This window comes from Mytilus edulis, chromosome 1, assembly GCF_963676685.1.
Source record: "Mytilus edulis chromosome 1, xbMytEdul2.2, whole genome shotgun sequence".
Lineage (NCBI taxonomy): Eukaryota > Metazoa > Mollusca > Bivalvia > Mytilida > Mytilidae > Mytilus > Mytilus edulis.
Genome location: NC_092344.1, coordinates 26,848,569 through 26,874,518, shown reverse-complemented (window position 1 = coordinate 26,874,518; position 25,950 = coordinate 26,848,569). Strand labels below are relative to the sequence as shown.

Sequence of the window (25,950 nt, the reverse complement as noted above, 5' to 3'; positions counted from 1 at the left end):
AGTGTTTGCATGTAGGCAAAACATGATGTAAACTACATGTAAACATTGAGATTTATCAATGGGAACGTAATTTTGTTTAGTTAATTACGTGTGAGACACTAACACCACACCGAGTGGTAAATTTGAAATTGAAACTTCAAAATGTTAACAGACGCCAGCATGAATCCGTTGGCTGTTTTTGTTTTGTTTCAGACAGGCGATGGATTTGTTCCAATTGATGAAAACACAATCCTATCGTCATTTCTTGGATAATGATTTACTGAAAAAGAATGATCCCCCGGTTTGTACTTACATGCATGACAAAACAGATATAACACCCGGGTGTCGCATATGCATCAGGATTATCTCATCCTAATGGAGCACATGCAAGCTGTCCGTTTCATGACGGGATAATTGTTTTTCTCTTTACGTGTTCTATATCATGTATATTATTTGTTGTGTACTGTTTAATGTCTTGCTATCATGTTTTTTCTACGACGGCATTGTCATGATTTCAAATTATTTGAAGTTTCTTTTACTGTGCTGTTTGGGTGTTGCCCTTTGTTCATGGTTTGACAAGAACCCATAGTTGCTTGCTTCCTCTTCGTTCTGACTATTGTAGATAGTGTTTCTCATTGACAATTATTCCATATCACATACTAAAATATTGCTTACTGTTTCTTATGATTATTTAAAGATTCTTTGGTGTATACAGCATGTACATTATCTGAGCCTAATGATGACGTGATTTGGAAATTGAATGAAAAAACGCAATTTTTCAAGACCATGAACAACAAAAAGAAACAAAAAATACATTATCAGGTAAAACATCATTTAATCCATTAATTACCTAATCCAGTCTCTGATCGGGATTATATAACATCCTATGTCTTAGATTTGCTTATATTACAATGATCTGACAAGATATCGTTGTATTTCTCTTTTGGTACTTAACATATCCGCCAAAAAGTCAGTAAAATGTAGAATATAAAAAAATACCGAAGTCGAAGGAAAATTCAAAACGAAAAAGTCCTTCATCAAATGGCAAACTCATCCAGTATAATCAATAAAAAAGCAAAAAACCCCGAAAGGTATTTAAATAGAAATCGCTTTCATATCATAATAAGAAAATGTCGGACAGAGGCTGTATTTTTATCAGATTGCATGAATTAAACTCTTTCAAACACAAAAAGTTGAATTCCGAAAAACGGAATGAAAGACAGTCTTTTTTCTTTTCCATCAATCTGCTGTGTTTGCAGTTAAGATATTATAATCGATGATAAGTTGCAAATGAATTGATTTCATCAAATGTATTGGAGAATAAAAGTACAAGATACAACTTTTGTATCTTTATTATGTAAAACTGTGTGATGACATTTGAATTGAACAAGCGTCTATAAAATATTGTCAAACATGAAACATATCCACTGTGGTATTAATCTCGTTAAAGAATTGTTAAAATAATGCACTTTGATATTCTTTTTATGTTCAGTCGTCGTTAATGTATTCAGAATAAGATATGCATGGCACTATGTAACGTCTCCAAAACCATTAATATTATTTTGATTATATTCCCTTTTTGAATAACTTAACATTTTTTCGGTCGGCAGAGCTTTTCCTTCGTAAGTGAACTAACAGCGAGTTTGGCGTTTTTAGGTGTCTTCCACAACCACACATAACACCTTCCACAGGAAAATTAGCAGGTAACCACTTTGTGAACGTAACTGTATTTGTTGAAGCAAACATTCCTCTTACCCTAGCTATTTTCTTTTTTTTCATAAAAGTAGCCTTTAGTATGTCGATAGCCTCTGTCCATACTGCAATTTAAGAGCGTTGTTCATTGAAACATCTACACAGTGAATGGCATATTTTTTTTATTCATTTTTTGAAATTTAGTTTATATTGTGTTATTTTCTTTATATAATCAAGACGCAGTGTTTGTTCACCAAAAGTATATGTTGTATTTTTCCTTATTTGGTATTTATAGCGGTATTATTTTTTTCAGAAATATGATACATAGATTATTCATGTGTAATATAAACAAGAGGCCGTATAGAACCTTTATCCATCATCTGTTAATTTTGGCTGGAATCTTTCATCAATGATTATTTTTGATGTTCAATGCATATAATTTAATGAGTGGCTTAATATTGTCATTTTACCCCTGCTTTTTGAAGTACAAGGAAATAAGAAACACAAAATGTATTCCTATCACACTGAAACTCATTCATTCAAAGTTAAGCTGAACTTGATTCGCCAGTTGCAAAGGAGAATATTTATTTTACAGTAAGCGAACTAAATTTTCAAATCATGAGAAATGGTCTTATAAGGGCAATAACTCATTAAGGGGCCAATTGAGTATTTTGATCATATAGACCTATTTGTAGCACTTTGATGGACATGTTTGCTGTTTACAGTGTATAAAATTGAGAATGGAAATGGGGAATGTGTCAAAGAGACAACAACCCGACCAAATAAAAAAAATAATAAATCTATATTTATTATAATATGCAGGATGAAAATTGAAAACTGCAACATTTCCTTAAAACTATGACCGGATGAATAGCATGTTAATTATTTGGACTATGATATTTCTGACTCTAATTATTATATCTTTTAATTGTCATTATGAACTCAAATATTACCACACAATTATCTTTTGGTTTAAAATGTATGTTTCTGCTAATCCGATAATGGACGTCGTATCTACGTGTCAAAGACAGGTCTAGCAGATTATCTGAACAATGGACAATAATTGCTTAATCCCTAATTACATGTATTTCTTTATTATTCTGTTTTATATACTTCTGAGAAATAATTTATATTCAGTTTTGGATAGGTTCTTAAATCCTTAACACCGGACTCAATATTGTAACATCGTTTATATTCTAGTTGGATCGTTTATTAAATTGTTAAACTTTATATCGACTTGAATCTTCATTTTAATACCCAGCAAATAGTCTGGCTATAAAACCATCAATGCAGGAGCCAAAAAGCTAGATTCCCGATGTGGCTTATTATTTCAGAGCAGGTAGACCTTGACCTAATGAATACTTTATGTTCTTGTTTGATTTGCTCTAAACATTGCTAAATGCTTTAGTTTTTGTGATTTAAGTAAAAACCTGTATTTTACCATATGTTCTATTTTTAGCCATGGCGGTCATGTTTTCAGAGAAAACAGAAAATAAAACAAACGCTTTATCCTAGATAACCTAAGAACCATTCAGCTTCAACTTGGTTTAGATTGGTTTAGCAGTTTCAAAGGAGACGATTTTTTAAATGAGAAAACCTGATAAACAAATTGTTGAAAATTCTTTATAACTGTCATTAATTCCTTAAGGCTGTTCGCTTGTCATGTTTTGGAATTTTTGTCAGATTTTCGCAATCCTCTGGTTTTATCCATTTGAATGCCTTAACAAATTTTGCCCATTGAACCCCATTTTTCTTTTTATAAATCTTTTGCATGTATAATTATAAGCCATTTGTAAAAGTCTTATAAAATCTTATTTATTTTTTGAGAACTTTAACTTGTCATAGATAAAGCTATGAAAAATGGTTAATATTTCGAAAACAAGCACATTGATCTCTATATATTTTTTTGCTTTTTGGATTCCGTAATTTATCCCCTATCAATCTATACTAGTTTATGAAAAGCTATTTATTTTGAAACTGAGTAGCGAACATCCTTTATGGTCATTTGACAATATTAGTCCTTAAACCCGATCATTTGCAGATCTTACTTTGCTTAACATTTTTACTGTTTATAGGTTATCTTTATTTTTGATAATATTTAAGATAATAAACAAAAGCTTCAAAAAGTCCTGAGATTTAACAATTTTGTGGCAGCAACCCAACCATGGATTGTTATATTCATCTGAACATATCAGGGCTGATAGAACTTGACATGATGAACATTTATACTACATGTCAGATTTTTTTAACTGCTTTAGTTTTTGAGATAAAGGCCAAAAATTGCGTTTTACCCCTATGTTCCATCCATGTTTTTTTACGAAATATGAAATAAAACACAATTGTATTTTAAATACCATAAGGATCATTCAGCATAGGTTTAGTTGGAATATGTTGAGTAGATGTTTGAAATAGATTACACCGGATGGACGGCAAAAGCTCATATTTCATTTTAAAAATGAGCTAATAATAAAACATGGACTGACTGGTGTTTATTTTGAATTAATACAACAAAACAATATCGTTAACGATAATTTCCTGTCGTAATTAAATGGACCTTTTCTATGAAAGTGATCTTACCAACATTTTTATAATAAGAAAAAAGTCATGGGATAACAGATCTATAGACATTTTAAATTAAAAAGAATACATGGAAGCAACCCTTTCTACTTTATAATCAAAACATTCATTTTTTATTACCCCTCAGTGCCGCTAGCTAAGTAAATTTCTCTGAAACCTTGCGTTTGATTGATTTTTTTTCGGTTAGTGTTGAAAAAGACATAACATAATATTCATGATGCGTTTTCAAGCATTACCTGATTAAATCATAACAGTAATTATTTAAGTAGTTTCAATAAACAATAGACATTAACGATTTTTTTTATTCAATTTCATAACATCTGACAAAAAATATACCTGATTGTCCCGGATTATATACCACGTCTGCTGCTGCGAGCTAAAACAAAATGGTGAATAAATAGTTATAATTATAGCTAGCACAATATTTATCATTGATATGATTTTTAACAAAACAAACTTAATATATTCCACATTTTCCTCAATTTCGTTAGTATCGGTTTTTGTCATAATCTCACTGTGAAGTAGTGGTTAGATATTTAGTCAAGTGTAATTGATATGTAAAACAGGCGGATAGAGGAACAGACAAAAAAAGACGAAAAGATGGAAATAAAGACTATGAATGAGTGAAACAATATAACACTGTTGTGGTAATGTGGTCGTTATAATTAAGCTTGTATAAGTTCATAAAGGGATATACGAGTTTAATACAGAAAGACAAAATGTTTTCGAAGTCGAACTTATGAACTTGTGCCAATATGATTTGCCAATATGTCGTTTGAAAAATTGAGAGTACTTAAACCTCTGCAAAGCAAGTAAAGACTACCAACGAGGTATAGAAATATTTCTTATGCCTTCTTTTTTATTTACATATGGTGAACATGTTTAATGTGTTCACAAGTTAATCTCGTTAAATATACGAATGAATATATATCTTTGTTATAAAAATAAAGTTGGAAAATCGTATAAAAAATAGTTGCAAAGTCAGCTAAAATAGACTAAAAATACGCTAAATTAGTTAAACAAATATCCTCAAAGATACCAGGCGTATAGTGTGTACGCTAGACTCGCTAAATCTGCCATACTAAACATGCTAAAGTACTTTTGACATCTTAAATCAAGTGGCTTTTTTACAAAAAGAATAGCAATACGTGAACCTCAGATCGCTGACTGATCAACAAAAGATTGTTCCTGAATTTTTGTTTCCATTTGAATTGAGTGATTGGCGGAGAAAATGATGAAGTTAAACCACCTGACTGTATTAAAATTTGTAATAATGTGAACATTCTTGCACAAGTCAGTTGAAAGTAATGGTGGATAGTTGTGAAAAGAAAAAAAGTGTATATGTACAGCTACTATTTGAATATACATTTTAAAGATCGACTATTGCATTTGTCTTTTGGGATTATACATAACTTTTTTGCATACACCTATTGCAAATCCCAGTTTGTACAAACCAATAAAAATATAAATTTAGGGCACTCAGTTTGCTTTATAATCTTGATGCTTATATTTTATATATCATATCTTTATATTGAGTGTCCTTCATATTATCAACTCGATATATATTGTATAGATACATTTTCCATGTGAAGTGAAACCCTGTGGCATGCAATATTTCAGATTTTTTCGTATATATTTTTTAAGACTAACACACTATGTTCATTTGGACCTCTTATATAGACTTACTTTGGCCACATAAAACATCTCAAATTTTAAGGATTTCCTGAATTTCATCAATAAATCCAAATATTCTACAGGGAAACTTTGGTTTGAAAAATATCTTGTTTTCAGACGTTTTATGAATAAATACATATACTATCAAAATAATCTATTTAAATAAGCCATGTAGATATAAAAATACCAGAATTAATATATTGTACGCCAGCCGCTAGTCAAGTCTACAAAGAATCATCAGTGACGCTCGAATGCAAATAGTTTTAAAAAAAGCCAAATGCAGTACGAATGTAAGTTACCTTTTCCTTAGATAGAAAAAAAACGAAAAATCACATTCGCGGGTGAAATTAATATTTAAGTCTGAAAACAGTATTTTAGCGCAAAAATGGTAAAAAGAAAGTATGTGCACTTATATGCATTTACGTCATTAAATATACTAATATAATAGTTGAATTCAGATGTCAAACTACCTATCTCAAGTATTTTGACTCCGGATTCATTGACATTTTATCCGGAAATTTTGTGAATGCAAACCGATAGTGTGCGTATGGACAGGGTGTATAATGTGAATGAATCAAGACATCTGTAGCTGGTCAACACACAATAAATACAGTTTTCAAAATCGTATCATAGAACACATATTTAGATGCTATAAGGTTTAACTAATAAAAGAAAGGAAAAAAAAGAATTGAAATTGTATAATAAACATACATTCCTGCTTGTGAACTTTTTTTCCGAAAATAGCTTGAATATGATATCAATAAACACAAATGTCAAATATTTACAGATGGACATTTTATTTATCAAATGAATCTCAGATTCTTTTAAAGATTATTAACATATTGCTATACATAAAATAATTAGCATTATGATAGTAATTAATATTGTTATGATTTATGTTGTAAAACATTAATTGCTTTTTTGTGAGGTGCAAATACTTAAAATTCCCTTTTGAATTGGAATTATGCAGTATTCTTTTCATTCACGACGTTTAAAATTTAGATATTTAGCTAATTTTGGGTACGCATTCCTGCTTATTGGTGCTCATACGTTACAAATAATTTTCATAAATGTAAAGACTGATCAAACATGAGAAACATAAAGACGAGACAATTACAATGTTGATTATTATTCTATAATTATTAGGAATAAATTCAGACTCAGTTTAACCTTAACAATGAATATTCTCTTAGTCTGGTAGTATTTATTAATGAAATAACAGAATTGTTTTACAGACAAATCCTTTTGTTTGATTATCTTTCTGCCCTCCGACCACCTTTGCATCATACAACATACAAAAACAAAGCAAGCGTGCGACTACAAAATTATTTATATATTTTAAAAATCGAATTTGTATCACAATTTAATGTATAAAATCAAAAATCAGTTCGTATCAATATATTGAATAGTTTTAAATGTCGCACACTGTACATTCACACCATTTCCGATCGCACATTACACTGTTACATTATTCCCCTTTACCATATACACCATGGTACAATACACATTCGACAATTAATAATTATGTTAATCTAATCTCGGTATTTATGAGCTTTTCAAGAATATATATCCCAAATTTTAAGGAGATCAATTAACATCATGTACAAATGTATATTAACGGGGTACTCCTATACAATTTTAATAAATTAATAAATAAACTCATCATAGATACCAGGACTACATTTTTTTTAATACGCCAGACGCGCGTTTCGTCTACAAAAGACTCATCAGAGACGCTCGAATAAATACACAAGTATTTTTGCGGCGACATGTCAGTGTTGACATCATTCAGATTCGATAATTCCCCTTCACGGTGTTCACGAACCGGGAAAGAATAAACGACGTTTTTGACAGAAATGGACACATAAAAGATGTAAAACAATTTATGTTTATCATGTTTATACTTGCATGGATGAATGAATCTTCCAAAAATCACGGTGAATACGAATGATATGAGGGAAAATTAGGTACAATTTAACGTTAGCCGTTCTATAATTTTTGAGAGCTTACGTAACATCATGTTCATTTATAACCTCCCATTTGCGACAACTGTAAATATAATGAACTTGTTTATTTACTTAACTTCAATTATCATAAGGTTTTTACGACTTTAAGATGTCGAACGGCACTAACATCTTTCTAAAAGTTCGTGTGAAGCTCTTTCATTCACATTTTGTGAGAGAAATGAGAAATGTTAATCTCCGCAGACCAGAAATTTAGGAAATGTCTTTTTAACATTTGTAAATAGGTCACTGATTTTAGTATGGATCAGAAAACTATCACATCTTTCTATCAAAACAATATACTTTAAGCAATACATTGTTGAAAATTCAGCATTCAGTATTAGATATATTAAATCATTAAAGTCCATTGTTCAAGGATCAAAACCATGCAGCAAACAATATAATACTAGATAAATAAATATTTATTTTCTATTGCTTTAGAAAACAAAAATAAATAAAAGATGTGTTTATTTAATAAAAAGGCTAAGTATGCTAAACAAAGCCTTTACTTCGTAAGTTCATTGTGAGTATCAATTGATTATTAAATACTGTACATATACTTTTTCAGTGGTGTACCTATTTTCACGAATTTCGGGGTAGGTATATTTCCGCGAAAATGAATACACGCGAATACAAATGCAGCTTAGATAAATGTAAATAATCTTCCCGGGAATTTACAACGTTCACCTGGTTTTCCTTAACATGACCTCATTTGAACTGTGAAACTGTTAAAACAACACCAGTGATCCATACAAAAAATCAATAAAGGACAAACGGAAACAAACAATAACCAAAGCCGATTTGACAGTTTTATTGTGTAACTAAAATTTGTGTTTATTTAGTAAGCAAATACACTGACTGACCTTTTTTTCATAAGTTTATATTTTGTTTAACAAATTAATATTAAATTAATGAAACTTTAAATATTTAATAAACATATTTACAAATACTATTTACAAATACAAAACTTTTTTTGAAAACAAGTACGTACTGACTGGTAATTAGCCTTAAAATGTCATAGTGTATTTATTCACACAAACAAAATTGTATACAGTGGAGATCAACTGTTATAAACTTTCCTAGACCAGTTCTACCTAGAACAGTTCTACCCTAGAACTGTTCTAAGAAGAACTGTCAGAATCAGTTCTAGGTAGAACTGACTAAATCAGTTCTAGTTAGAACTGTCAGGAACAGTTCTAGGATAGAACTGTCTAAAACTGTCAGGATTAGTTCTAGGGTAGAACTGTCCAAATCAGTTCTAACAGTAGAACTGTCAGCAGAACTGACTAAATCAGTCAGGACAGTAGAACAGTTCTAAGTGACGTCACTGCAGTAAGGGCATCTTAGAATTTAGAAAAAAAATCAGTTCCAATTACTTTACTGTATAAAAGCAGATTTTCTATATTTTTACTGATCAAACGTTACATGTACAAATATAGAGGCGGATATAAAGGTTATCAAACTCATCGGAGAAATATTTTTATATGATTGCAGATAAACATCATGGTTAACGTTGATTCGTTCCCCGTTTTTAACAGTCTCTTCCTAAAATATAACACTGCTTTTAATTCATGGAATTTTAATAGTAATTTACCTTGTTTGCCTTGGATTTACATTCTTAATTTAAGATTATGTTATGAACTATTAAAACACAAATTGTAAAGTGGATGAATTATGGGATATTAATGAAATACGTGATGTGTAACTTGAGTAAAAAACTATGTACATTTGCACAATCTCGTCAATTTAGACAGACTTACCCATAACAATTATAAATGATATCTGGGAGTCTGGGACGTCAGAAAAATATACTCGATCTGAACATGAATGAAACATTTGCCCCTGGACGTTAGGCTACAAACAAAATCAATCATTCTTCTTTGCCATCTTCAAAAAACCCAAACGACAAATAAGAGGTACAACATTTAACAATTTTGTAACTGAGAACATTATAGACCAACAAGTCCGTAACAACAAACTTGCGGTCATACATGTAGTTCCTAATAGTAAGACCGACCAGTTCAAAAACCTCCATCTTTGTGCGCACTGCAGTAGAGTGGAACCATCTAGAGGACTATGTAGTGTGCGTCACTACAACCAAGGAGTTTAAATCAATACTCCCCAGCAAGCGCCACTAATTTATGCACAGACCAACCCGTCACACAAAAGTCGAAAGGCACTGACTTTAGTGACGGTTAATTATTAATAATATTATGGATACAGAGAGAAAATATGGGCTCTCTAAATTGATGTGGACAAACTGTTGTAGTCATGGTAGTAATTGTGTTCCAAAGTTGGTGTCATCTTTATCATATAATCCGTCCTGACATAGCTATATATATATATGTAGAAATATTATTGGTTTACAATGAGGCCATAAATATTTACGTGATAAAGTGTAAATATGTTCAGTTTTTGGTTGATGCGGTCAAATAATTTTGTTAAAATGACTCAGTCTGATATATCGAAACTACTGAAATTTGTTTACGATTCACTATTTTTAATAAAAAGAGGACATGTTGGTACTCTAAATTGATGTTGAAATATTTTTGTAGTCAATGTGTTCCAATATCATGAATATTGCTGTCATTTGAATAATACAATCCATCGTGATATGTAACTATACAATGTAAGTAAATTACTATGCGGCTATATATATATATATATATATATATTAAGATTTACATAATAAAGTGCAAATATGGTCAGTTTTGGTTGATGCTGTCACATATGGTCAGTTTTGGTTGATGCTGTCAAATATGGTCAGTTTTGGTTAAAGTGGACAAATAATTTGTTTATATGCGTCAGTCTGTGATATCAATACAACTGAAATTAGTTTATGATTCAAAATGTTGAATAAAAAGAGGACATGCTGGCACTATAAACTGATGCGAGCATAATTTTGTAGTCATTGTTTTCCAATATTGCTATCATTTGAATTATACAATCCATCCTGATATCAAATATAAGTTATTTACTTTGCGGCTATTCATATTTACATAATATGGTAATTTTTGGTTGATACGGACAAATAATTTTATTGTACCAGTCAGCATGGTCAGTCTGAGGTATGAAAACTACTGATATTTGTTTATGATGCAATATTTAGAATAAAAAGAGGACATGCTGGCACTCTAAATTGATGCAAACAAAATTTTGTAGTCATTGTGTTCCAATATTGCTATCATTTGAAATATTCAATCCCTCCCTACCATTGCCTACATAAAAATATTACGGGATTACTATGCGACTATACGATTTACATAAAAAAAAAGAGCACATACATGCATGTATGGTAAGTTTTGGTTGATGTAGTCATATATGGTCAGTTTTGGTTTGATGCTGTAAAATATGGTCAATTTTGATTGATGCAGACAATTAATTTTGTTACATGAGTCAGTCTGAGGTATGAAACTGCTGATATGTGTTTTGGATGCAATATTTTGAATAAAAAGAGGAAATGCTGGCACTCTCAATTGATGCGAAACAAAATTATGGTCATTGATTTCCAATATTGCGGTTATTTGTATACAACAGTCCCTAAAATTATAACTGAATTACTGTGCAGCTATATATATTTACATAAATAAGCAAATATGGTCAGTTTGGGTTGATGTGGTGAAAATATTGTATTACACGAGTCAGTCTGAGGTATGAAAACTACAGAAATTTGTTTACGATTCAATATTTTGATTAAAAAAGGAAATGCTGGCAATCTCAATTGATGCCAGAGAAAAAATTGTGGTCATTCATTCCCAATATTGTGGTTATTTGTATACTACAGTCTCTCTTGACCTAAAATTATAACTGAATTACTGTGCAGCTATATATATTTACGTTAAACAAAATATGGTCAGTTTGGGTTAATGCGGTCAAAAAATTTTATTACAAGAGTTAGTCTCAGGTATGAAAACTACTGATATTTCTTAACGATTCAATATTTGAATAAAATGAGGACATGCTGGCACTATAAATTGATGCAAACAAAAATTTGTGGTCATTGTTTTCCGATATTGCTGTATCTTTATATTACTGTCCGTCTTGATCGAAAACTATAACTGAATTACTGAGCAGCTATAGGCAGCTATAGAGATTTGCAGAAAAAAAGAGCAAATAATGTCAGTTTAGGTTGATGCAGTAAAAAGATGTTTGTTAAACGGGTCCGTTAGAGGTATGAAAACTACTCCTAAACAGATATAATATTTGTTTACGATTCAATATTTTGAATAAAAAGAGGACATGCTGCTATATTAAGCTGATGCAAACAAAATTTTGAAGTCATTGTTTTCCAATACTTGTATAATTTCTGTCATTTGTACAATCCATCCTTGCCTAAAAATATAACTGTATTACTGCCGTGTGCAGCTACATGTTTATATATTTACATGATGAAGAGCAAATATGGTCAGTTTAAGTTTAATTCAAAAGCATATTTATTTATAATAGTGGATTGGGAAACAAGTTATTACATTTGGTTAATGAGGTCAAATAATTTGTTATACGAGTCACCCCGACTCCCGGAATGACAAAAGTAAAATAATTCAAATGATAAAACTAACGGCCTAATTTACGTACAAAAACTGAACGAAAAACATAATTTATGTAACGCGTCAACAAAGTAAAATCACTGAATTACAGGCTCCTGACATGGAACAGGCACACACATCTCTTGTTTAAAAATATAAAATAACACCGGCTAAATAGCAAAACTCTATATAAATCGCTATTTTGCCGAAGCCTTAATATATCAGATGCAAATAGTTCTTAAATCAATTCTAGCCGTAAAATTTATAAATCAATTCTAGCCGTAGAACTGCTCTAGCTGGAACTGTCTAAAAGGTGTCAGGCTGACAGTTCTACATACTGTTCTAGAACAGTTCTCCTGGCAGATTCTGACTGATTTAATGAGAGGTTAAAAGTGATCTCCACTGTACACGTGTGTCAGATCAAAAATTATGAAGTCACTTGGTATCTAATTTTTCTTGAGTTAGAATAGCAGTCAGAAATTCCTCTTTCTGTTTTTCGAAATCTTTTGGAATTTTACGCGCTGCTTTAGTTCATTTCCGTTGAACATATCCCATGCGGCGTAGAAAGGATTGGGCACACAAAGTTCAATGGAGCCTCCAAATTTACTTAAAAACTACCGATCTTTAGCCACTATTGTCCGTCTTGCAGTAGCAAACAAAAAAGGACGGTCCACTATCCCACCAGCAAGTCGTAAGTTCCTTGGACTTCGGCATCGTATTTTCCAAGAAGGGTATGCGGTCCTCTTTTTCCCCTTTGAAGCAAAGGTTCGGAATCGGAATCAGATGAATGACACATCTGTTGTAGCAAATATCCTTTTTTCATCGTTCTTATGGTGGATTCATTGATGTACTTAGTCATGTTGACAGCGAAACGTGTATACATTAACACCATTTATACAAATGTAAACAATGCAGCTTTATCTATCACTCGAAACACAATTATTAATAAGATGAATAGCGACGAACCTGTAGGCTAAAATACTTTTAAACAACTTACCTCAAAATATAAGCAAACTCCTTCTATATTAGGATGTTTTTGATGGACTTTTGACACTGACTTCTATCATAAAAAAAAGTGCTCATCTGTTTGTGACAAGCCCAAACTTGAAGTCGACAAAACGTTCTAGCCAGTCTTGTGTCGCAAAGTCGCATATAATGACATCATATTTATATATCGATGTAATCATCGAAAATCAATGCCTAAGTTTTTTAAGTGGGACGAAAGATATCAGTGTAGCAGTTGAACTCATAGATTGAAAATAAACTGACATTGGCATGGCTAAAAATAAAAAGACAAACGGACAAATAATAGTACATGAGACACAACATAGAACATTAAAGACAAATCAACACGAACCCCACCAAAACATAGGGTGGTCTCAGGTGCTCCGGAATTGTAAGCCGATCCTGCTTCACATGTCACACCCGTCGTGTTGCTTATGTGACTACAAATCCGGTAAATAGTCCAATTCGGTAGTCACATTCGTGAAAAGGGAAGGTTATTGTAGTTACGACATAAGGGACATATACGATATCAATTTATAATTAAATGCGGTTCCTTCAACCAACATATTTAGTAATAAATCTCAAGACTTTACACCGTTGTTTTAATTTCATTTATATGAAAGTGTGTTGCCTATAATTAAGATGATAACTAACAGTGTTTCGGGATTTTTTGCTTATGCTGTTAAAGCATGGGTCCCTTTTCCTTGATTTAACAAGATATTCTTTGATATTTATGGTACGTTTATACGCTATGATAGACACATGTGTGAAGATTTCACATTGTTTGTCTTTTTGCAGATTGCTCCCATGTTTTCTCATTACTGTACTAAGGTTTTTACCATTTGATTATATTAAGTAATGAGAGTGAGTGGAACATTCTTTGTTCTATTGGTCTTCAATAAAGTTGTTTTTCTGTTTGTGGTATTTTTAATGTTTCTTATCACATTCTGTTTTATTTTTACAGTATCCCCTTTTAACTAACTTATCTTTTAAGTCAGTAAAATGTCTATTTAATTCAGTGATGTCACTTTTATTTCTAATATTACGTATATGTTCACACACTGTCATACTTTTGGGTTTTTCGGATGTGCACATGTGATAGGTAAATATTGTAACATTTTAGTTTTTTTAATATGAGATTCATCATCAATGATGTTATTATTATGGAATCTGTCACCTTTGTACATTTTGGTATCTAAATAGTTTATAATAGATCTAGACACCTCAAATGTGAATTTAAGCAGAGGATCAATTTTGTTCGCTATGTATAAGCTGTAATCAATTCTTAAATGAATGCACTTTTGAGTTTAATTTTGTCTATTGAGATTCAATATATAATCGTGTTTAACATCATTTTAATTTCGCATTTGACGTTAGATACTTCAAGTAGAGTATACCAGAACAATTCTTGTAAACAACTATAGAAACTTTACAAATTGTTTTTCATAAATAGATTATGAGTACACCATATCCGAGCAAGGTTCGCTTGATTAGCACGACTAATAAAATGGAACCTTCCTGAGAAGCTTCTTACGTAGCAAACAGCCAATGCAATAACAGCTTTAGAAATGCAATGCTCCTCTCCGACGTATCCGATATATCAATAAAGTTAACTGTTTACCTCAACCAATCAAATTGTGTGCATTGCAAGTGTAGTAAAATTGGAATATTCCCAGAACGTATTTGACGTATATATTCAAATCTCTTAAATATGAGCAGCTGTTTAATAAAAAAATCAATATGAACTGCTCTGAATAGGAATTCCACATTTTGACCCTTGTTTTAGATTTGTGACATAAAACAATTCACAAATTTATCACGTGAAGCATAAAACAAGAATGATTGAATATCATTCAATGGATACCTTAAATAGAGTATTCCAGAGAGGTTTCTGTAAACAGCCATACATTTGGTGGTGGAAATCAGAAAGGGGGCACCGACTGCCAAAGATGGGCCCGCTCCAGTCATGCTTCAGTGATTCCATATATAACCAACAATATGTTACCCCTGAAAAGCCTCTGTACTTATAAATCAGTTAAAGATCAACGTCCGCTTGATTAGAACGACAGATAAAATGGAACCTGCCTGTGAAGTTTCTATATGTATCGAACAGTCAGTGAAATAACATCATCGCAAATCGAATGTTCTTCCAACGTATCCGATGTATCTAAAAGGTTTACTATTGACGTTAACCAATCAAATCAAGTGTTTTATCAGCACATGAAGTGAAATTGAATACTTCCCAAATATGTTGACGTACATGTATGATAAATGTTTGAAATCTATGTAGAACATGTAGAAGGGAGCTTTTAAAATAACATGAATTACTTTGATATAAATAATTATATATGCGTAAGACGTTCAACAAATTAGCCAAATGTTATTTTTATAATCAAACACACCTACCCTGTTATGATGACTAATTACAAAGCGATTTCGCTTGACCCATATTGTTTGCTTTCATTTGATATGAAATTTAAATGTCAAATATATAAAAATCTAGTTTTAAAATATAATAATAATGGAATTTGAAGCGAGATGATATTTTTTTAGTTTCTGTATTTAACATTTAAAGGACAAAAAAATCGACCTGAGCACGCTTTGAATTCAACAGGCGTGCTTGACTTTACAATCGATTCCCGAAATTATATTTTGTTCTGATTAATAACTTTGAAAATCATTCTTCGGTACCCATTTTAACTGTACCGCACGTATATGCATACTTTGATACGTATTCGTTTCTAAATTACTCAGTTCTGCAACACCTCTACTAAGATCGAGAGGATAATCCAATTTAATTCAACTTTTTTTCGTGATCGCACACATTTTGAATGATCATACACATCATACATGTATGTCATATAAGTATATTTGCACATCATAAAAGGATATTTGAAAATGATTAAAGGATTCATACACATCATATAAGTATATTTGCACATCATATATAAGTATATTTGCATATCATTTAGAATGTTTACACATCATATAAGTATATTTGCACATCATATATAAGTATATTTGCATATCATTTAGAATGTTTACACATCATATAAGGATATTTACTCACATCATTAAGAGACAATTTCACATTATATAAAGGTAAATGCACATCATTTAATTAAAATGGTCTTAATAAGAGAGTTAATGCATTTCTTAAAAATGTGTTCATGCAACAATCATGAATATATCAAAGAAGCAGCTGAAATACTGAATGCAGATACAACCTTACTATACCGTTGTAACAGTCACGAAACGAACGGTTCGGCAAACTAAGGGAAATAACTTTCATTGATACCAACAAACAAACAAAAAACAAACAAAAATATGTTTGTTAAATTAAAATAGATTACAGTAAATAAACAAGTAATAATTTGTTCACATTTGTGTTACTTTGTATATTTGTTTTAACCATTCTAGTTGTAAACGATCTTTTTTTAAATGAATTTCGTTAGTACTTAATAAGTGCTCAAATATATTTACCTCCTGATCTTCATTTATTTTTATTAATTCTTCTCCATCGTTAACCCCATCTTGGCCTATCATAGCTATCATTTCCCCATAATCAAGTTGCTCTTTCTGTTCTCTATCCAAGTCAGCCCATGGGGTTTGCTTACAAATTAAAGGAACACATAATTCAACAATCATCAATATGAATAAAATAAATTAAAATAGATTACAGTAAATAAACAAGTAATAATTTGTTCACATTTGTGTTACTTTGTATATTTGTTTTAACCATTCTAGTTGTAAACGATCTTTTTTTAAATGAATTTCGTTAGTACTTAATAAGTGCTCAAATATATTTACCTCCTGATCTTCATTTATTTTTATTAATTCTTCTCCATCGTTAACCCCATCTTGGCCTATCATAGCTATCATTTCCCCATAATCAAGTTGCTCTTTCTGTTCCCTATCCAAGTCAGCCCATGGGGTTTGCTTACAAATTAAAGGAACACATAATTCAACAATCATCAATATGAAGAAAATATTTAAACACACATAAAAGGTGTAACAGTGCGACGTAATCTAATAAATATTTTCATTTATTTACATTTTTTCTAATTTTATACGACCTCAAACATTATCAAAGACAAATGCATTACCAATTTTAAAATGGTGACACTCTTGGAGTTATCAGTTACAAATACCATGGATATTAAAAACATCCTACGTGTAATTCAAAATATACGAGTGTAAATGAATAGATTTAATGTGTCTCACATGGAAATCTGTATCAAAATGCTAATGTGTAACTTGTGAACAGAAAGTACATTGTTCATTTAATGATTATAGCTACACGTTGAATTTCATACTTTTCGTCACGCATAGACTTTCCAAATTTTACATTTTACCATCTTATGACAGAACAAAAATAGAATACAGCTACTTATGATTTAATTTCACATAAAAGTAATCTGGAGTAACCTTTACGAGTTTCTACAATTCAATAACTTCATCGAAACCTTTAAATAAAATATACTTGTAATTTCTGGTATCTTACCTAGTAAACTTATACAAATAAAATAGAATTACGACATGTCGTTCCATCATTGTATGTGAAGTGTCATCCGTTTCGAAATGGTTGTATTATGCTCTGGAATTTTTATTTTTATTGTATATGATAAAATCCTTTGCGAACAGCACATGCTATATCAGGTTCTGTGAGAAATATCACGGAAATACCGTTATTGAACACAAGTAAAGTAAAAACGTCCGAATCTAATCAGCTTTAACAGAAAAAAGTATTGCATTCAAATTTTGAAGTCTTATCTCAAATTATGAAAAAGCATTTATGATCAAAATATTCCATTTAATTCAATAGGAAACTGAAACCATGCAATTGACTTTTTGGCAGAGAGAAATCACAGGGAATGTCAGTCCAACAAAAGTGGCCCTGCATGAACGTACATTTTTTCTGTTTAGTTATAAGGAAGTATCTTGATTTGTATTGATTCCATAAAAGAATGCATGTGTAAACAACATAACAAAAGTATGGGATAGTTGTCGAACAACGGCAAGTCTTATGTATGGCTCTGAATTATCTTCCCTAAATTAAAACATTGACCAAATACAAAAACTTATTTAACAAAACACATTATTCCATATAAATTATTATCCAACAGCACATAAATGTTACATTTTCAACATTAAACTACCCTGGTGCTTCTTTTTTTTTTCTACAGATGTTTTGAAGAGTTCAAATGCTTTAATAAGATTAAGGTTGTGTATTGTATCTAACAAAATCCCAAATACTTTAGTTTCAAGTGAAAATTGATGTAATGAAAAGTGATGTTTATAATCGTTGAACTCTTTTGTAACACCATTGTATCATTCTTGCGGTTTAGAATTAAGAAAATGCAAAGAAGGCTAGTCTTCTCCTTTCAATAAATACAATGATAAACATGATACCTGTATATTTTGTTCCGTTTGTAGTGGAGTCTTTTCAGGTGGATCTTCATCCCTATAATGTCAAATATTGAAACGTTTAATCCTATAATAAACATTATTTGATATTAAAAAGAAGTGATATTCACCACGCTATCCATCACATGATTTAAGTGTATAACTATGGTAGAATGTTTGAAGCGCAATTGGTTTTGATAAATAGCTGCATCATTTTTGTCTTTCTTTGAATATTCTTAATTTATCTTACAATACATGTCTTTTAGTGAAGTTAAAATGAGGTTCAATTGTCTTTTGTAAAACTGATATTCACTATGGCTGTTGTTTGCATATATAGAAAATGTGTTTACATTTGTATTTCAAACGCTTTGAACATAACAGATAATCATTGCTGCATTTGATATTCTATTGAGGAAAATGAAAAGATATTAGTAAGACTGATCAACGCTAGGGTGTAGAGTGATTCCAAAGGAATACAACGAAATTACTTTTTAATAACATAAATGATTGCTTTCTTTAATATCTATTTAAATGTATTTTTTAACACTTTAGAACATTTGTATTTTATAATTCCATAAAGTGGTACTATTCTAGTAGGTTCCCTATATGGTTTGAATTTTGAACAAAACAACATTTTTAAAAGTATGAAAATGAAATTCAAAATGCTAAAAAGCTAAATATTTGAATAGTGTTACAAGTGTTTGGTGTTCAATTGATTTTGGTAAACAGTTGTCATGAATTACATTTTCCTTCTTTATGAAAACGAAATAAAACTAATATTGCTGTTTGTTTCAATAAATTCATTTTTTTTGAATAGTCAGTTTTTTACCTTCCCCTTGCAGCACCAATTTACTGAAGTGTAACATGGTTTTGGAAAATTATAACATCAAATACAACTGTAAAGATCTCTCTCTGTCTCTCTCTCTCTCTCTCTCTCTCTCTCTCTCTCTCTCTTATATAAGTAATAACATGTACCGTTCATACATTGCACGATGTTTGCCCAAATATAGGAGTAAAACATATTGTATCAATAATTTCCATAGAGGCCCACAGTTTTTGAAGTGAAAAAACGCTTTTCTATTTTCTTTGCCATATACTGTTCTATATTATAAGAGTAATTCCTCTATTTTTAATTCAAATGCATAAAAAAAAAACTTTTTCAGTTTGCAATATTGATATGCAGCTTATACTCCCATTTTTGAGAATATTACTACCGAAGGATGTGCATGTTTCACAAAAAGACTATTGTGTAAAGTCAACAATGTGACGGAGGTTTTGCACACCAGCAATTCACCATCTATTATCAATGATTATATGATGGGAAATCTACAACTTGTGCAAAATTTCAAATTTATATACTTCAACCTAACAAATTGTGCTATTCTCCGTGTCCTCAAACTAGACATAAGGACACCTGAATGGTTTGAAATCTATTTTTGTTTTCTCCTGATACCAAATTATATCTTAAAAACAAATTGTGTTCTTTTAATGTTTTATGTAATATTTTGCAGAAACGAAAACATAACAGAAAAATGCTAAAAGAAAGACTTCGTACATGCATCATTTTTTTTAGGCAGTTCATAAAACACTGGTAACGAACTGTACAAATCATAATGAGTACAACATTACAATTTGTACACAACATATATATCAAAAACTTCTGTGCACGATTTTTATCATTTTTTACGCATCCAAATGGTATAATCGTAATGTGTTTCCTCTCGGTTTGATATGGTTTGAAAAAAGGGCAAATAGGTAATTGTCGTGTTTAAAGCTCATAATTTACCGATTGTCACCTTTAAATCAATAAATAACAAAGAAACATGGATATTGAGCACGCATATAACATGTACAATAAGATAATAGTTTTTTACGATGACAGATTCATGCGTAATGTGATCACTAGGTTTTTACGAGAAAGGTGACGCTGAGTTCACAGCATACGGAAAACATATTCGCGAATTGTTTACTGGAAAAAAACTATTAAATTAAAGTAAATTTCTTCTAAATTTATAAAAAAATTGTAGTATTTTCTTGAGGACAAATTATATGTAAATAAGTTGAAATATAAAAACTAGCCATTTAGTAAAAAAAAAACATCATTTTTTTCCATTTGACGTTAAAACATAAAACGATTACTACGAACAAAGTGCGAATCGGACACACGATTTATTTGTTTAACAGGTACCGGTACCATGTGGTAACGTCTGCCTTCATTCTGCTTCCCATGTTCATCGTCGTTCATCAGCGAAGTGTTGCATTACATTAATATTCAAGCAATATTATCAGACTTACAATACATCAACTTGTAAATCAACCTCGAAACCTAAATTATTTGATTGATTGATTGTTTGTTGTTAAACGGACAGTTGAAAATATGAAATGCATGTTCGGACGAAAAATCAAAATTTATCAATACTATTGTAATACTCTAGTTTATGGAGCAGGTTCAAGATTTGTACTTTGTACACATGGTGAGGTTTGGGTTGTTTATAGGCCTTCGAATTGCGGCATGATATATCATTCATTCGAAGCATTATTTCTGTTTTCATGTTAATGGTAGCTGAAAATGATGTTAGGAAGAATACGAGCAGCACCAGAGGTCAATTTTGATAACCAATGACGAATGAGGATATATCTTTGAAAAAAGAAATGCATAAACGTAACAAAAACAAGACTTACAACGAGCATTATCAATCAATTCAATTAGTGTTAAAGGAGACAACCGAAAACATGTGAAAAATAGTTGTGATATAAGTATTGACAGTGTTAAAATTAATTTGAAAGTGATTTTTTTCTCAAGAAACCGTTTTGATGAGTGACATTGTATTTCTCAGTTTTTCTTTAGTTATATTTTTGCTCTCATGAGAAAAAATGGCGGAATTGATAGTTTTATTTTTTAAAGATTTGACTGTCTTTACCTGTATGAAACAATTATGATACCTTCAGCTGTCCAAGAAAGAGGAGAGTTATTCTTTAGAATTTTGGACAGTTAAAAGTAACATTATGGTTTATTACAGGTACCTGCTAATTCAATCACTGAAATAAAAAAGGATACAACAATAGAATGACGTCACTACAATGTTTTAATTATCCATACTAAAGAGAATGCATATAGTGTCAGAAATGTGGTGTCCTTGGACATTGATGAGTTCATTAACGGATTTCCAAACGAATGCTTTCTCTTCTAATTTACAAAAACTGCAACTTCTCTATTGTTCCAATAAGATCCCTAACTAAGGTCTGTCATTTATTCTCTAATTAACAATCTTTCTATTAATTGAAGTCACATTAATTTTGCAATGTTTGCCATTTACACAGTTTTCTAAAGACTGGATCTCTAACTCAAGTCTTTTGAGTATCTCTTTTTTTTCTTAAATAAACAACATCAACACAATGATTCTCTCTCACGTTTACACTGTTAAGAAATCTCACATCCAGATGAATGTACAATTTGATGTGTTGCAGCTTGATTGGCCTAAATACTACAATATTTCAATAACATAAAAAAATATTTTTTTGTAATCAATTTGGACATGTTGGAGGATAATTATGTACTAGTTATTTACAAAAACTGTCAAACAAAAAATTAAATTTTTGCCAAAATTGAGTAGTTGAGATGCAATCTCAAACTTAAATGACACTTTATAAGTATAATTTAAGAAAAAAAGAATTTACAATAATGAAGAATACAAAACTATGAATACGTGTATTTGTTTTTATTACAGTAAAACAAAATATCTAGTCCATATTGTCTACTCTGTTAGGATCGGTGATACAATTTGGTGCAGTCTGATACAGGTGAAATACACATTTTCTAGTCACGTTTGACAAAAGATCAAAAGTTACTGATAAACACATTTTATCAACCATGAGTGACTGTTCAATATATCAAATGATAAACTTTATGATTAAACAATAGTTCAATAAATTGTTTCCTTAGATCATGATACACAAAATGTTCCTATTCGACATGCCCTCGTTTTTGGATGCTATCTTGCTCCTTCGTCTTAATTTGCAATGATTTGAATAATGTTATGAGTAGACATAACTTAATTATGAAAAAAATAATTGATAACCAAAAACAATCGAATACCTTACATATATTCAAGGAATTACTAGTATGCATGTACATGTACAAAAACTGAATAATCAAAGGGAATAGAAAAGGCAAAAGCAATGATAATGAAGGAACGAAGGTCCACAGCACATAGAGAGAGTACTACAGAATTTATTCTGTTTGTTAGTACTCATAACCCAAACAATCCTGACATATTCAAAGTCATAAAAGCAAATTTGCCGGTTTTACAAAAAAAAAAAAAAATAAATAAAAAAGCTTTTCCCAACAGAAAAATTCCTGAAAAGTAAAAGACAGCCTTTAAAAAGATTTAAACAAGGTCTAAATTTTAAGACCCAACTCGAATAAAATACAACGTTTTAAATTGTAATGACCCTAGATGTGGTCTTTGTGAATATATGAAAACCAGGCCGCAAATAACATTACTCAACGGCCAAACAATTGTTTCAAATACAGACATTTATTGCAAAACGGTAAACCTAATTTACTGTATTGTATGCAGCACTTGCAAGGAATTTTACATCGGACAGATTGGTAATTCAATATGTCAAATAGTCCGTATTTACAGACAAAATATACGAGATCCAACCATACGAATGCAAGATGTAAGCGAACATTTCGAAACGTGCAGTAGGGGAAAATTTACCGTATTTCCATTCTATAAAATGAACGAATATAGTAAATATAAAAGACTGGCAAAGGAAGCACTCTTTATAAAGATCTTTCAATTAAAATTAAACAGATCTACGTAAACACATTTGATTTATCTCCCCTTACCATTATTGTAACGTAACGAGCGTTACCAATAGTAGTGTTGTCAAGGAAATTGTTAACACGTCTCCTGAAGATTGCCAGAAGGCATGCAAGAGCTAGTGGCAACATTTAAACGAACTGGTATTATTTGATGTGAAATGTAGTCTGCGAATTTTTGAATTATAATATATACATATACAAACTTGTGACACTTGAAGAAGGCCATTTGTTGAGCCGAAATATTTGTCTACACGATTTAATAACAACATTTTCGTATTATAACATCTTATATCAGTACAGTTGTGCAAATCCTTAGACTGAGTTGTATATATATATCGTCAAAATGATTTTCTCCGGAGGAAGAAAGAAGAATTATTCATAAACATTCTCAACCCGGGATTAAATGATAAATGATATTCTAATTTTAACGTAACATTTTAAAGTCTTAAAATGACATTAGTAGTCTTCCTTGTATTTGTTAACGTCATACTACTGTTAACGTCAATCAATTGTTTTATTTATATACAAGTCACATTACCTGAAGATCTGCGGAAGCAGTGAAAGTACTAGTAAAAAAGTGATGCATTGAAACCGTTATTATCTTTTAATAATTTTCTTATATATATATAAACAAGTCTAAATTGAAAAGTAAGTTAAAAGTTAAAACCTGATTCCGTTGGAAAAAAACCGCAAATCTGGTGTACCAAAAAAAAAATTATGTTTGTGGCAGAACATCTTGGCCACAAGTTTATTGTGTTCTGTTTAGTATTTAATTTATATTAAAATCCATTACATCTTGCAATCAATTTTATTTAGCAATCGCCAATGGCAGTCCGCAGGGTTAAAGAACAACAGGTGTTCGACCTGTTAATCAAATGCGTTTTGTTTAAATATACAAAATATAACCGATCAAGCGAAACCTTATTTTAAGATATGTATGGCTAGTATGCCCAACAGTAAAGTAACTTGCAACCAGGACCGCTCAACATCGATTGATAAAATAATGCCTTTGTTACTTGATTTGTATATTACAGGTTAGATACATTTGTAAATGAAGAACGCCTAATACTGGTTGTTATACAAATTTATCCGTAAACTGTCTTTTATAAATCGAAACGATGGGGGTAACACTAATTACGCGATTTGAATGCGCAATTGAAAAAATATATCAATTTGTGTAAGGCGTATATATGTTATATAAAATCTTGGAGTTCTGGACCGTTTGAAAATATAGCAACAATCTTAAAAAAAAAAAAATTGTTCATCAGATAAAATCGATTAACAATTGCAATAATAATTAAACATATATTGCATCAATTAATCTTGATAAATGAAAGCAATAATGGTTTACAGACAGTAAATATATCAAGGCAACAGTAGTATACCGCTTTTTGAAATTCATAAATCGATTGAGAAAAAAAACAAATCCGGGTTACAAACTAAAATTGAGGGAACACATCAAATATAAGTAGGGAACTTTGACACAACTGAAACACATTACTTAAATGTAAAACACACAGAAACGAATAATAATATAACAATGGCCATTTTCCTGACTTGGTACAGGATATTTAAAAAAAAATGTTGGGTTGACCCTGGTTTTGTGGCTTGCTAAACTTCCCGCAATTTATGGCAATTTAAATAATAACATTTAAATGACAACATTACATGACAGGACTATACCTTATACCTGTATACCTTTAACGTCGGGTCGTTACATAAGACAAAGGCTTCTACTGACCCCTCATCTTGGATTGTTGTATATGATTTCTCATCTCATATGTTATATTAATATATAATATATCAAACTTATCAAAAAATACTTATAATACAAACAAATGAGAGAACTCATAGGACAGAGAAACACACGCCTGATAGCTATCAAAAGATATCAGGTTTATAATTTAATACACCAGACGCGCGTTTCGCTATAACAAAGCTATGAAACAAATATATTATATAAATTTAGTTGACCCTGACTTAATCTAATAATTGAACTAAATAAGTAATTAACTAGTTACTATAATGGTTCAGATAAAATTCAGAGTTTACATATTACCACTGATTCTTTTTCTGCATCAATTAAGAGTGCCAGCATGTCCTCAATTTATTTAAATAACTGAATCGTCACCAAAAATTGTTAGTATCATATCTGAGACTGGCTTGTATAACAAAAAGATTTCACAAATCAATCAAACTTAACCATATTTGCACTTATATAATGAAAGATAATAACAATCTAAACCAAGGAGCAAAC

At 30.7% G+C, this 25,950-nt stretch overlaps 1 protein-coding gene across 12 annotated transcripts in view; it reads right to left on the bottom strand.

Annotated features, from left to right (window-relative positions):
- Nucleotides 1-1,315: 1,315 nt before the first annotated feature.
- Nucleotides 1,316-25,950, bottom strand: part of LOC139528747 (mediator of RNA polymerase II transcription subunit 12-like) — a 322,630-nt gene continuing 297,995 nt past the window's right edge. For 7 of the 12 annotated variants that reach the window (XM_071324977.1, XM_071324995.1, XM_071324987.1 and 4 more), the window contains 5 exons: nucleotides 18,869-18,920; nucleotides 17,267-17,395; nucleotides 16,940-17,068; nucleotides 4,585-4,624; nucleotides 1,316-1,796 (listed from right to left, as the gene is read on the bottom strand). In XM_071324977.1, coding sequence (XP_071181078.1) covers nucleotides 1,546-1,796; nucleotides 4,585-4,624; nucleotides 16,940-17,068; nucleotides 17,267-17,395; nucleotides 18,869-18,920 — 601 coding nt within the window. In that variant the 3' untranslated portion in view covers nucleotides 1,316-1,545. The remainder of the gene's footprint in view (nucleotides 1,797-4,584; nucleotides 4,625-16,939; nucleotides 17,069-17,266; nucleotides 17,396-18,868; nucleotides 18,921-25,950) is intronic. The other 5 variants (XM_071324926.1, XM_071324954.1, XM_071324944.1 and 2 more) reach the window with 1 other exon arrangement.